Source organism: Danaus plexippus, chromosome 6, assembly GCF_018135715.1.
Source record: "Danaus plexippus chromosome 6, MEX_DaPlex, whole genome shotgun sequence".
NCBI classification, from domain to species: Eukaryota; Metazoa; Arthropoda; class Insecta; order Lepidoptera; family Nymphalidae; genus Danaus; species Danaus plexippus.
The window spans coordinates 6,657,046-6,672,170 of NC_083540.1; the positions used below are offsets into that span (position 1 = coordinate 6,657,046).

At 33.1% G+C, this 15,125-nt stretch overlaps 1 protein-coding gene, 1 long non-coding RNA gene and 2 other non-coding genes across 5 annotated transcripts in view; 3 read left to right on the forward strand and 1 right to left on the reverse strand.

The window, feature by feature from the left end:
• Positions 1-15,125, forward strand: part of LOC116779258 (mucin-2-like) — a 31,908-nt gene that overhangs the window by 15,597 nt on the left and 1,186 nt on the right. Inside the window, exons 3-12 of one of the 2 annotated variants that reach the window (XM_032673512.2) lie at positions 8,234-8,411; positions 8,484-8,718; positions 8,791-11,489; positions 11,559-11,765; positions 11,851-12,018; positions 12,091-12,226; positions 12,462-12,668; positions 13,289-13,456; positions 13,610-13,893; positions 14,793-14,962. In XM_032673512.2, the coding sequence (XP_032529403.2) occupies positions 8,234-8,411; positions 8,484-8,718; positions 8,791-11,489; positions 11,559-11,765; positions 11,851-12,018; positions 12,091-12,226; positions 12,462-12,668; positions 13,289-13,456; positions 13,610-13,893; positions 14,793-14,962 (4,452 nt within the window). The remainder of the gene's footprint in view (positions 1-8,233; positions 8,412-8,483; positions 8,719-8,790; positions 11,490-11,558; positions 11,766-11,850; positions 12,019-12,090; positions 12,227-12,461; positions 12,669-13,288; positions 13,457-13,609; positions 13,894-14,792; positions 14,963-15,125) is intronic. The other variant, XM_032673513.2, reaches the window with a different exon arrangement.
• Positions 4,951-5,022, forward strand: Trnaq-cug (transfer RNA glutamine (anticodon CUG)). The gene has a single exon. It is a non-coding gene; the product is annotated as a tRNA-Gln (tRNA).
• Trnaq-uug (transfer RNA glutamine (anticodon UUG)) lies at positions 7,151-7,222 on the forward strand. Its single transcript has one exon. It is a non-coding gene; the product is annotated as a tRNA-Gln (tRNA).
• LOC116779259 (uncharacterized) lies at positions 12,675-13,694 on the reverse strand. Its single transcript, XR_004354179.2, has 3 exons — positions 13,602-13,694; positions 13,302-13,430; positions 12,675-12,890 (listed from the first exon to the last, which is right to left on the reverse strand). It is a non-coding gene; the product is annotated as an uncharacterized LOC116779259 (long non-coding RNA).

Genomic DNA, 15,125 nt, shown 5'->3' on the forward strand with positions numbered 1-15,125 from the left:
GTCTTTGCGGCTAATGACAAATTATTGTCTGTCTATCTCTTTATATGTTCGCAATTTGTTTATACAATAGCGGAATATTTAAGTAAAGCTTTGGAATTATATGTTTTGGGGTATGCTTACCACAAGTTTGCATTGTCACACTATATACGAAGCGTTTCCTGTTCTTCAATAAGTTTCATTAACACTATTAGGTATGACGATTACTGAATGAATAACATGCTAAGCGTATGGTTAACATATTGGTACAAGCATAAACTTTAACATTCATTGCTTTTTTTTAAATAAGAGGCGTAATAGAATGAAAAAGTGCACTACAGTGTTGTTAGTCTTGGTAATATTTTATTGTATGGAACATGATTTGAAGCAAAAAAAAAAATGTGAGCAGATAGAATTGATTAGTTTTATTGTCCAGTTGGTAAAGTTAGATGAACGTACCTTCAATTGATCATGGACTTGAAAATTTAAAACGAAAGAAATTTAAGACAATTTTTTTTTTATTTTTTAATTTTTGATCTACGACTGTCGACTATCTTAATTTTAATCATCCAAATTTAAAATTCTTAACGAATAAATAAATATTTACATTTAACAAATGACGTGAGATTACTTTTATAAACTTTCAAATATAGAAAAAAAAAACCTAAAAGACATTCATACAGTTATAAAAAGGATAATATTATCTGTGCAAGTGGCGTAATATAACATAATATAATATTAAAATATTAATGTTTATACTGTGGTTCGAAGCGTATCGCACGAAGACTGAGACACGACACCACGTTTACCGTTAGTCGACACAGTGGCGGGCTCGGAACAACCTCTTGCATTCGGCTAAGCTCTAACTTAACATTGGAATGTATTTAGATGTTTAAACAAATTGAAAATTCGCCTTGTGTATTATTTTTTCTATTTCCATACAAATTTGTATGACATATTAATTTTCTATCATAAATGAGAGCTTAGAAAAAACAAATATCTATATACTACGTGTACGTGACGAATGGAGCGCAAAATGAGTTTTAGAATTGCGTGAACAGTTATAAAGTAAAGCACACACGTTTAATCTTTTGAAGGAATGCGACGAGGCGATTTGTCACTAAAGTAATCGTTGTTTTTTAATGATATCTTGCTGAACGCATTCTTAGCTTCTACAGTGAGATTCTTCATGCGCTACACTCCTACACTGATAAGTCGGTTAGATGAAGAGTATAGCAGCTTAACGTCCTTTTTGCGATACCATTAAATCGTAACAAAAAAAAAACATTATAAGTTAGTAACTTTTCATTATAACACAAATTTAATGTAGGGTAATTATTTAATGGCTTTTCCAAAGTATTTTTTTTTCAAATTTGCCAATATCATTTATATTAATAATAATATAAATAATACTGGAACGATATTATACTGGAATATACGTTTAAAATATTGACAAAGGTTTCGTATGTGCAAGAAAACACGCAACACTGAACACTTAAATGCTTTCTAAATACGCCTTTTCTTCAAACTTTAATAGCATGATAAAAATAAAAATACCGCGATGATTTTTATTTTGGTAACGGACAAATATGTAACAAATAAGACTTTGCATATGTTACTGAAATCTATGCAATAACAGCCTTACGTTTATTCGCGTATAACCGCAGACTACTATTTGGATAAATTAATAAATAATGCTTAAGTATTTATTTATGAGAATATCACATTAAATAAAATAAATAAATGTTAAACACGCTTTCCACGTATATTTAAGACATAAGTATTAAAGCGATAAAAGAGTTAACTGGAATCCAAATTTAAATGTTAAAATAATAACTGAGGAATATTGGGACGGCGCAGCGTAAAAAATAAAATGAAACGAAGTTTAATAATAATGTTGTGGTGTGGTAATCATATTTAATATATATATTCTCGAAGATAGCTAGCAAAATAATTGTATCGTCTTGTTGAAAAATGAAAAATGGAAACCACAAATGCGAGAGATAAACCGAAAAATATCTTTTTATTTCATAGTATATTAGAAGTTAAAATCTTAGATATTATTTATATTCTTAGCAATAACGATTTTCTATTCGATTAAGTCTCGAATAACCTAAATTGATATACATACATATGTATAGAAAATTAGTTATTCCCACATGCCAGGTGTTCAAATAAAACTTTTGGTGACTAGGTTTAGGGTTCACGATTTTGAATTTGGAACATGTAATAATGCTTGAGTCCAAACGGTTATTTTTTAATTCTGTTCCGCTATTCACGCTAAACCCGAAGTCTATTTGTCCCAAATTCTAATGTTAAATAACACGAATATTGAACAAATTAATTTTAACAAATTGATGTTAACCCGAGGGACGTTTGCGTTGACTATTAATTTTATAAATCATATTTCATACAAGGATAATGGTCTACATGTGTTCTGTTACGCCATTATTCAAATTGGCCTTGATACAGTTCAAAGCCTTGGCCACATATTTTTTGTTATGATGTATTAATCTAGTGTAACCAAATGTTAAATCTCTATTATTAATATTCCATTTGTGTTACGTGGAAGTATTGGCTATTGATATGATATCATCTTTTAATATATGTATAGTATATTTTCGACTGGGTAGACATTATTAAGCTGTCATATTTGTTAAACCAAAGCCGATATTATGTGGCTGAAAAGTAGGGCTTGGTGCTTCAAATGAGTTTTTAATTTAAAAAAAAAACAGTCTTCAGTTGTATCGATGTTAGCAGCGGCCCCTAAAAAACATGCTGATTCATAATATTCTCACGTGCAGTCCTCATTAATAATTTTTTGTTGCCATAAAAATAAATTAGTGTTTAATAAATAAAATATTCGCATTGTTGTTTATATCTGATGATAAGAATTTAGATGTAAAAACATTCTTAATCTCTGTGATGTCGTCGTCTTTAATTATTATTTTTTTGTCTTCGTGCCCATTCATTGATCCTCAACAGAACTAAAATTAATAAAAACTGAGGTAACCTGAAGGTTTTTGTCATAAAAACTCTTCCTGACAATATAATAGTAACAAATAATACAGATGATTGCTCGCAATCAAAGTAATCACAATATTACACAGATGCGGAATTAACAATGTTTAGGCGGATATACGGGAAGAAAAAACACACGTGCTTCGCGTCACGACAGCCATTATGATAATTATGTGTGCATGATATAATTAGCTATATATTGTAGCCAGTAATATTAAAATTAATCATCTCCCACATATCACATGAAACCTCAGTCTTGGCATGACTAACGTTTTAGTTACAGCGTCAAAACTATTACGTTAACAAACTCACCCATGACCTGAAGCGAAGGAAAACCTTGCCCAGTAATTGCATAAATAAACACCTATTATAATTGGTCAATCATTTTCGTAATGTATCTTCTATAAGATGCTCGAAATTCTCAATATCCTTTTGAAATTAAAAAAAAAAAATAAAGTTTTAGAAACTTACAGAGGTAATTATAGGACGAAGATTTAAATATAATTTAGTTGTCATAATAGCGGTATTCAATAGTTATGTAAACAACGTCACTAAGACTTCAAATGCTGTGAGAAAAAAACTAAAACAAGAGATAGCATTGCCCATTTATTATTTTATCTTAACCAGTGATTGAATTTCAAATTAGTATTCAGGCTATATATCGACGTATTTTGTATTGAGATTTATTTATCCCGAGGTATCGTTTTTTAAATTCCGTACCATCGGAATTAGGAATGTATTAATAATTTATTTATGAAAAACATCGCAACTGTCGGTTAAGGTTCGCAAAAACATCGAGACATCAAATTATAATGTATGTTTAATTGAACAAGATATCTAACAAATATATGAATATTAGTTACTTCTTGCCTAAAACATAGATAAGGGCAGTCTGTGTTCAGGAGATGCAACTAGATCCTATGTGAGGTCGAGCGTCGCAAGGTCGCCCGGTTGTTGCTGGCCGTACAAGGGCAAGTATCACGTGCATCTTGAAGTACTAACATCTACCACACAACATTATTGACTACTGTCAATGGCTGCGATACCAGAGTTCATAAAGATTATTCCTTTCTCATGGATTAATAAAAGAATAAAAGATGTTAAGGAAAGTTTTAACATAAAATACGAATAAATTCATAGGTCGGAATATTAACGTGTTCTTGCGTGAGTCCCAATACTAGAGATAACGGTTCTCTGGCAAAATGCCCAAAGAATTTGACACAGTCACATATATTTCGGAATTCGGATAACTCCGTGTTGTAGCTAGATTATAATCGATTTATATCCAACTTATAACACTCATGTTTAAAAAGCGTTTTAGTTTTAAAAGGAGAGGAGTTGTTAGTTCAGCTTCGGCTTAAACGCTTTAAGGCTTCAGCGTCCCAACTTCTTAAAACGCTGTTAATAACGTTTCATATTCATGATGCTTTTAGTAGTGAGCTCTCCTACAATATATAACATACGATTACCTTAAGGTCTTTATTATATGAAACGAATATTTGTTATCTAGTGCTGTAAATAAATTTTAATATATTCTTAGAAAACCCACGCTCTGTTATTTGTATACGCAGGGTGGGCGGAATAAATCCCATGGAAACGCCAGTGAGGCTTTAAAATAGTACCAACAGTTCATTCTAGATATAATCGTGCGAACTCATTTCCTTACTAGAGAGTAGCAGTTATTTTAAACACTGACAATTTTCGTTTGTAGGAGACAAGATGTAATAAAATTCAAAACGGGCAATGTTAAACAAACATGTATATCTTTTTAAATAGACTTTTGTTTCATATAAAACAGATTTAAAAGTTTTATATACACGTGTTAATTGTGCGTCTTTTCGAAGTGAAGAAAACAAAATAAAGTTATTTAAAAAAATGAATTAAAAATTACGTAATTATGGAGGATGACTAGATGTGTAGATATCATACATCTATTTTGAGTGTTATTTCGACGGTTCCATGGTGTAATGGTTAGCACTCTGGACTCTGAATCCAGCGATCCGAGTTCAAATCTCGGTGGGACCTGCTTTTTGCGTATAAATATAATCTGTTCCACAGATTAAATTTCTAAATTAGCCATCACTTACGCAGCATACATATTAATTTGTCTATTCCTTAATAAAAATGCACGTTAACTTTTATCTACATTAAGTATCACATTGTCATAATAATATTTTTGAATTTAATTAACTAATAACTTAATTTATTGACAATACCATCTCCTCAACCTACATAAATTCTAGATGATTCTTACTTATTTTCGTCTAAGTACAAAGCCTTCCGATGTTTTAAAGATAAAAAAAGAATCACTTCAACGATCACAATATCATGTATTTCGTATATTCATTTAAAATTATTTCAACCGCTCACGCCGTTACATGGAAGCGAGTTATTCGATTGATTAATTATTTAAATTTAAAATTAAATTATCCCCCAGTAAGCGTAACCATTCTTTTATGTAAAAAGTTGTGACCCGTTTCCTCTTACGACCCTTGAAAAAGTCGTACCTACACGATTTTATGCCAACCAACGACATAATTTATTGACAATAAAAAAATATACATTCTCCGTTAATATGATCCCATGAATCTTATGAAAATATATGTCGCTTTATGGTTGTGTGGAGGTAAATAACCTCATTATGTAATGTTTAAGACTAAGGATGTTGTCTTTAATTAATTATCGCTAAAAAGTGTTACCGGCTGGGATTGTTATTACGTGTTTCACTTATTTATGATTTAGTTCAATCTCATACATATATAAAGCCTGTATTTTACATATGTGTAGGTATTTTTAAAATAATTGAAATATAATGATTTCTTTATGTTATTCTCTAGATGTAGGAAATATATTTATTTTCACTAGTAATCTTTTATAACAAAATATCACATGAAGTTCAATTTGAAAAACAAAATCAATGGCGAATGATTATAAATATGCAATACCTAATAATGTTTCTAAAACATATATCTTTCTTTAATTCAGAATCAGGTATATATATGTTTAAGAATAAGACCAGTTTCAGAATTTCTGAAGCGTTTCAGAATTTGAGTTTGACTATATTTAACTTTTCATTTATATTGATCATGCAATTATTTTAACAACTAGTTTGTAACTTTCATAAATTTTATATGAAATATAATTATGTCGTACAAAAAGAATGTTGCGCAACTGAAGACAAAGTCGTCTTATTTAATTATCACAAACGAAACGAAACGAAACGAAACGAAATTCCTTTTAAGATATTCCCATCTAAAACATCAACCGCATATATCGACCGATGATTTTTTAATTGGATTATTGAGATAAATGTCAGTATTTATATTAATCGGTTCGTGTAAAAATTTAAGCTATTTCTAGCGATCGTCTGGCCAGTGGAGCGACGGCGAGCTTTTACACCTTTGTGATAGTCACGAAAATAACGTTACAATGTGTGTTGTGTCTGAATATTTAAAATATTTTACATTCTTTTTGAGACCAATCATATATTTCGTCGACAATTTTCGCGTACCGGTTATACTTATTAAAAGGTAATTTAATGTGAAATTATGTTAAAATACCAAAAGTTCTGGTATAAAACGATACGGGAGTTACATTGTGTTATTTTTTAAATGGACGTGGCACTGATTCATTATAAAAAATGTTCTCTCAAATCGTTCAACCAAATTAGAGGTTTTCTTTGCCGTGTCCGAGTCTGGGAGGTATCTTCGCCGTGTCCGTATAAAAATGCTAAGCGTGTTTCATTATGAGCAGCTTCCACAGGGTAATTACTTCCACTAAAAACTGGACACTCTGAAATATTCCTCTCGTCGTAATTCTTGATTCTTAAAACGATGCGGTGATTTACCAAACGTCGGAATGCCAGACAATTTAAGCTATTCCATATTATAAATATAAGGCTTTTGGTCTTTAAAGTAATGTTTCATCATAATTTAAAATGAATTTAATACTGTAAACTATTATTAATAATAATTTTGTAAAGTGGTTTAAGAGCTTTTAAAAAATATTATTAATAAGTGCTTTACAATATGCATTGAAATGCATTGCATCTTTTAGAAAGGTTTACAATAATCGACTTTTCCGTTCACATTTTCAGTAATAATATAACAATTTCCATGAAGCCATTCTCTTAAATTTATGTATAAAGTGTTGAGGTCCCATGGTGTAATGGTTAGCACTTTGGACTTTGAATCCAACGATCCGAGTTCAAATCTCGGTGGGACCTAGATTCTATATACCTTTTTATTAACATATTACTTACGCTTGCTTTTGCCTCCCACTTAACTTGTGTGGTGCATTAGGTGATTCAATTCAAAACTTCTGTTATTTCAAAATATTCAGAATGAAAATTTCAATTAGTAAACATAATTGAGTTAAAAGATTTAACTGTTACATAAATTATAAAATTCAACAACAATATTACTTATATTAAATTGTTACTAAAAATTAACATCAGATGCAGACGCTGGGCGCTTCCCTGGTCGCGCAGACATATCTAACAATTCTCATAAAAATAACACAGTAAAGACTTGCGCATGGCAATTTTTCAGAGAGACAGACAGAGACAGATTCTAGTTATATAGTGTCGAAACATAATAAGTATATTCTAACGTTGTAGTGTGAAAGGAAAAAAGTTTAGTTAGGAAGTATAAGTAGAATGATAACGCTTAGATCGTTAAAATACTTCGTGTAAAATTTGTATCGAGTCTTTGTGTATATACTATATATTACATACATACTATATATTTAAAATGACTATTATTTAATAATAATTTCTTGACAGTCATTGGTTACAGTTGTTTAATGTATTTTTGCAATATATAAATATACTATTTGTTATTTAAAGGAGTATAAAAGCTCCTAATCTCCGATACTACGGCTTAGAAGTCACGTTATCTCCGCACATATGTGTTAACGAAAATTAATTAACATAAATTAGCGATTTTGGGGTTATTATCACGTATTACGTAAAGGTTACTGGTTCACCATGTCGATACTATATATATGTGCGTCGTGTTACGAAAAGGAAATTGATCACCTTTATAAATTAATATTAATATTCGACTTCCTTTTATTATAGCTAGTATATATTTAGGTGTATTAATCAGATTATTCCCTAGAGGGATCTAAGAAATCTTGTTAAGGATTTTTAATAAGGCAAAATTAATGAAATATTGCCAATGAGATTACTTATTATTATAAGAATTAGACTTATTTTGTGTTTTCTTTTTTATAGAGCGAATATAGGTTCGCTGGTGACTATGGCACCGGGTATAGACGGGCTGAAAGCAGTCGGGGCGGTGGTATGTGTTCTGCTGCTTTGGTCGGAGGAGCGCTATTGGCTGCAGTCGCGGTTCTGGCAGTCGCCGCATTAGCTTTCTACATGGGTGCCTTAAGGCCTGATAATGGAGAACGTGAGTTTTACAACATTCACCTTCAACAGACAATTGACAAAGAATTCTTTTAATATAAATGAATTGTTGCAGCAATAATGACATTTGAGGGAACATTTCGCGTTACTCGCGGGGACGTTTACGGTGGTGTCCCTGGAAGTCCGTCCTGGCGAGAGCGTGCTCGCAGATACAGCGCGTCCCTTAAACAGGTGTACGCAGCTCCATCGCCCTTAAGACAGGCCTTCGCCGGAGCAATAGTAACAGGGTTCGGTGACAGACGCCTTGACGTTCACTTCAAACTATACTTAGATAGAAGAAAAATACCAAGGTAGCATCTTTATTTATATAAAAACTTGCATAAAATCATACAAATATATTAAATTAATTTTACCTTTTCCAGTTCTCTTACAAATATAGAGGAATCTTTGAAAAAAATTTTAATACAAGATTTGATATCCAAACATAGTGCATTTGGACAAATAAAAATAGATGCATCTAGTATAATTATCAAAAGGGACTTAGAACACACATACCACTCGGAACAGTATGTCAAGGAAGCCATGAATGAAACTGTAACTACACCTAATCCTAAGGTGTTATCACCTCAAAACGCGAAAGACAAAACTCTCCAAAGCCGAATTGGTGTTGTTCGAAAAACGACAGTTAAACCTAAACAAACTTTGAGAAAAGATGATCCAGATGAACCCGATATAGATACAGAGAACATTCCAGTAGTACAAGGCTCTTTCCAAATAACAAAGACAGAGGCGGATATAACGGAGAATAAACATAATCCAAGCAAAACTAATCCCAGTAGAGTCGATGAAAAAAACAACCATAAAACACCATCTACATCAAAAACAGCGACATCTACAAACACGAAATCGCCTAACACTTATACAACAACAACCACCAGCACAAGAAAGTTCCCACCAAGTACACTGAAACCAAAACCAATCACAATAAAGTCTTCTTTGAATATGAAGCCAAAAGTGGATATAAATAACAGTTTCAAAGAAGTAAGTACTGCCAAGCCTTCATCAACGACGAGTACAATGAAAACAACAACTACGTCTAAAAGAACAACAACTACTTCTATGGCAACAACTACTCAAAATGTGTCTCAAATCTTATATGATCTTCTTACAAATGAAAATCACGATAAAGATTTGCCAAAAATTGATACATTATTCACAGTACCCCATGTCATTGATAATGAACCGTGGAGGCCTATTACAAGACCTTATTATGAAACAACAAGTAAACAATCTACTTTACCTATAATTGAACAAAATGCAGAAGATCGAATAGGTGTTGCAGAAGTGGTTGAAGATATTTCTCTTTTAGAATCTATGTTAACTCCCAGTCCACCGGTGAAACACAAAGATATAACAACACGTAGACCATCAGGGCTGTACAACGTAGATCCCCATCTAGCGGCGGATGTATACATCCCCAATCCAGTTTATACTAGTTTTACTATTCCAGCATTCATTCCACCGCTCAAAGATATGGAAACATTGGGATCAAGCTATCCAAAACCACATCCTTTACCAGTTGACAAAATAAGTGGTGCAATAGAAGTGGTACCTGAATCAAATTTAAACATGGATGACAATGACGGTAGACCTATAATAAGGCCTCCCAAAGAAAAAACTTCTTCCGTTAGTATAAATGTATTTCAATTAGATAGTAATACAGAAAAAGTTTCAATTGAGGGTGCATCAATTGTAAAGAAACAAAATATTACTTCCACAAGCACAACAATGAAAACAACTACAATTGTTGATCAAAATACAAGAATTTCTACAACAGATATTCCTTTGAGTACACCTTCTAGCACTACTACAATAGGACATAAAAAGGAAAGCACTACGAAGAGACCAAATAATAAAGTATCAATAATACCATCGACCGGAACTCCTCACCATACATGGGAATTAGTCAACACCTCAACAAATAATAACGATACTTCTAATAAAGTATCTCCCCAAAAGTATTACAATGATACATTGCAAGCTATAATTGTTAAAAACGATGCTTCTCTCAATACGACAACGAGATTCCCGAGCAAATTTTCTATTTTAAGAAATTTAACTGACCTAATTAAACGATATTCTCAAAATAGTACGTTAAAGCCGTCTGAAATCAAAATTGAAACTACTACCGTTCATTCCACAACACCAACTTCAGTAAAATTGGAGGACATTGGAGAAATTGTTCGACACACACCAGTAGAAATGACTGGATCAGTGGAAGTTATTTCCGAGGAAGACCTAGAGACAACAACAGCTAGAATCATAACATTGATGCCCGCAAAATCCAATCTAGGAGTGAATCGACCTCTGCGACCCCGTCCAAAAATTGATCCTCAAGTAACAGAGGATAGTGAACGTAGTTTTAATGATCCATCAGATGTGAATATTTCTACAGACGATCTTGAATTGAATTCTTATAATTACACAGAATTATTATCTGAAGCGTCTGAAATGATATCGAGCTCAGCAAGTATGTACAATGATACAAATATTGATGTAGTTGAAACTAATGAAGATCCCAAAGCTCTTCGATCATCGGGTATACCGGCCAATCCTGTGAGTGGAAATAGACTGCCTAAGTCAAACGATTTAAAAAATCCAAATGTTGAAAACTTTAAAGAGAGTAATATTCCTGAAGGGACATACAAGGTATCTTATCATGTAACAGGCAGCGTTAGCAGTAAACAGGCTAATAAAACTAAACACCTTCCTGCCTATGAGCTAGCTCTAGAACCGGATGTAGTGCTAGAAATACCATCAAATCAAAGTAGTACATTAACCCTAGATAAATTAAAGCAACTAGCTAGCCTCGCTACAATAACAAATTTTAACAACAGCACATTTTTCCGTGCTCCTGGTGGTGTAATTTCGACCAAAGCGATCCCGTCAAGTTATACATTAAATCAAGCTGGATTTAAAATACTCACAAAAACATTTAACAAAGCAACGCCCGCGAAACAAGAAGAAAACAGCTTTAATCAACCAGAAAAACCTATTAGTAAACCAATTCTTACAAAAAAACAAAATAAACCAGAATTTGAAAAAGAAATAAAAGTTGAAGGTACTAATAGTGAAGCTGATGTAAGTTTTAAAATATTATGTAATTTTATAATACTTATAATTCTTTCAGAATTCTGTGATAACTCCACGTCGTTTTCATGCTCCAGCGGAGCTTGCATTCCCCTGACGTCTCGGTGTAATAGATTGATAGATTGTCCCTCCGGGGAGGACGAGAAGGCATGCTCGTGTGCAGATTACTTACGAGCTGATTTTTCACAATCTAAGATTTGTGACGGTTTCGTTGATTGTTGGGATTACTCGGATGAAAATAAATGTGGTATGTAAAATAAACAAAATAACACTAAATGTCTTAATATAATTTTTTGTATACCAACATTTCTTTAAGCAGTAATATTTTTCAGACTGGTGTAAAGAAGGCCAATTTGTATGTGCGAACGCTCGTCAATGTATAGAAATGAATAAAGTTTGCGATGGAAATCCTGACTGTCCTCTCGGCGACGACGAGAAAAGCTGTGTAGCTTTAGGTGACGACATTGATAGCAACGAAGTCATTCCGTATAACGAGGAAGGTGTGAAAAATACTTTATTTCATTGTTTCTTATTCCCTTACACAAAATATTTAATGGCTATTACGTTTGAAGGTTTTGTTATGGTTCGTAAGCGCGGTGTTTGGGGCAGACTCTGCGTGGAGAGTTTCAATGATGTGGTCACTCAAGCACATAGTTCACTTAAGTTACCAGACCTTGGTAGGGCCGTCTGTCGTGCAATGACCTTTCAGTAAGTATCGATAATATTGACAGTGTAGAAGCCGTCTTTATCAAATACAACTTCAACGAATATTTAATTGTATTAAAGATATAAATAAATGACATTTGCAACGTTCGTTTTCTCTAAAGAGAATCGTATTATAATCATTTTTATCATATGCCTATTTATACTTCACACTGTTAAGAACAAATTAAGTGTTTTATAAATAACTACATTAAAATATAATAACTAATTATTATTGCAGGGATTCGCCGTGGGTTCGCGAGGCTCGTGAGGGTAGAAAAGTAAGCACGATAGGTTACTGGGAAGTTTGGCACAATGTACACGCTCGAGCCGCGGACACGCGGTTGACTTTCAAACGATCTAGTTGTACGAGACATCGCGCTCTGCGTGTCAGATGCGAGGACTTGGACTGCGGAATACGACCTCACGCTGATGCACAGCAACCCAGGTAACATATATTTAATACACTCAATATAATCAGCAAATTTATTTAGAGTTCCTTTTTGAACTTAAGTCACATTTCATAGTAGTTTCAACTATTTTATTACTTATACAATTATTGTACTCGAAACACGAATTTCTGCCTTCAAATTAAGCACATGCAGGTCCCAAGTTCGATTACAAGAACCTGTGTCGATGCTTGCATGTGCAATGATTTATAAACGAAAAACTGAAAATTAATAGTCTGTGGTTAGTCGCACGACAAAAGTTCGTGGTAAGCGCGATAATCCGTTTTAAATTTTCATATGAATATTTTGGTTATATGTACGTAAAAAGTTCGGTGAAACTGTGAAGTTTATACGAATATTCAACATAGTCTAATACCAGCCTGTTTAGTGTACAATGTTTTAATTTTAATGCCTGTAGTAAGTGATTTCCGTTACGAATTTAAAGTTATCTAAACTTTAATAACCGATTATTTAATAATTCCTCTTGTTATATTTTGGTATTAACAATGATGTCCTAAAAATAATAAACGGCAGGAGAGCAGAGTAGAAAATCAGTGTGGCTTTTCAAAGAGAGCACGTTTTAGATAAAAGCGACATTGATTTTTTGCTCTGTGGTTAGGGGTGTAACTTACGAGCGAGTGCGGTGGGGCAGGGTGGTAGGTGGTGGAGGAGCGGCGGCAGGCGCCTGGCCCTGGCAGGCAGCTCTATACCGCGATGGAGACTTCCAGTGTGGCGCTACCCTTATCTCAACGCAGTGGCTTCTATCAGCAAGTCATTGTTTCTATCAGTGAGTATTATCGTAATACGTATAATGAGGTCTCGCGTTAATACTGTTATTTATGATAATTTTTTATATAAACGAAAATGTTTAAGAAATATTTTTTTGTTAATTTTTTAGATATACAAAACAATTGCTGAATAAAAATATTTACAATTCCAGAGCTACTGAAGCCCATTGGGTTGCACGACTCGGAGCGTTGCGGAGAGGAGCCTGGCCTCGTGGTCCTTGGGAGCGAGTGACACGCGTTCGTCAAGTAGTGTTACATCCGAAGTATGCACCACGTGGATTTAAAAATGACATAGCGTTATTGCGAGTTGACCCTCTGCCTCTGCACGCTCGTCTGCGGCCGGCCTGTCTGCCACCGTCGCGTTCACAACCGCCAGCCGGACACCATTGTACCGTGGTTGGTTGGGGACAATTGTATGAACATGAACGGGTATTCCGTAAGTTTTATTCTCATAAAGTTATTTTTTAAAATTTCTATAAATATTCAATTCACCAACTTCTTTCGATACTATAACGTTTTATTTATAATATTATTAGCATTTACCTATCTAACATTCTAATCAGGATCGAAATACATTTTGAACATTCTCTTCTATTTTTTGAATTATTTGTAGTTGAGTATTCGTCAGTGTCAAGTGTGTTTATTAAACTGACCGATATAAAGAGGGACTCGTGAATCTGTTGCAAATATTTTATTAAAGTATTTGACACATCTGTCTCCCTTATTGAGACTGTCATGACAACAAACATGACGATCATAGAATAAAAATATTTCCAAACCTAATTTTTATCCGAGAAGAATATTTTTTATTAAAATTGCCTTATCAGCTATAGAAAATACTTTAAAAATTATCAAAAATGACTAGCTATTATGCGCAAAGATATAACGTGTCGATGAAAACTTGCTGTAAGGAAACGAATTACATTAAAAAAATAACGTTACGTTACTGCATAACCGTAGATATATAATAACTACTCAATTTCAGATTATTAAAATTTTAAAATAATATTTAACTTAATGTCAAAGTTATAAAATTAAAATTATTTGCTTCAATTAAATTTGCCGAACTGAAATGGCGGCAACATTTCCTGACGTGAAACAAAGTTTTATCCATGTGCAATTTTAAATTAATAATACCCTGTGGAAAAAGTCTTATAAATTCTGATACAAAACAGCTAACTGGGTATCAGAATTTATCAGTTAAAAAAATATTTATAAGATTGAAAAAAAATTCTGATACAGATTTCTATAAGAATCTATCAGTTATGAGAATTTATGAGACCGTTTCCACAGGGTAGTAAGTCTGTATAATTATGTCCAAATGTTTGTTATCAGCGGACACGCTCCAGGAGGTGGAGTTGCCGGTGATATCCACAGCAGAGTGTCGTCGCCGCACTCGTCTGTTGCCTCTCTACAGGATCACTGAAGATATGTTCTGTGCCGGCTATGAACGCGGCGGACGCGACGCTTGTCTTGGAGACTCGGGAGGGCCGCTTATGTGCCAAGTAATATATCAAACAAATAGTCCATACTATTAACGCTTATGAGAATAATAAAAGTCGTTTATATTTTTCTTAATACTGTTTAAATCTACCCATTTTGCAATAGAGCTTCTTTGACTGCTCTTTGAAATGAAATTTAAAATATTCATATTAATTTTAATTATAG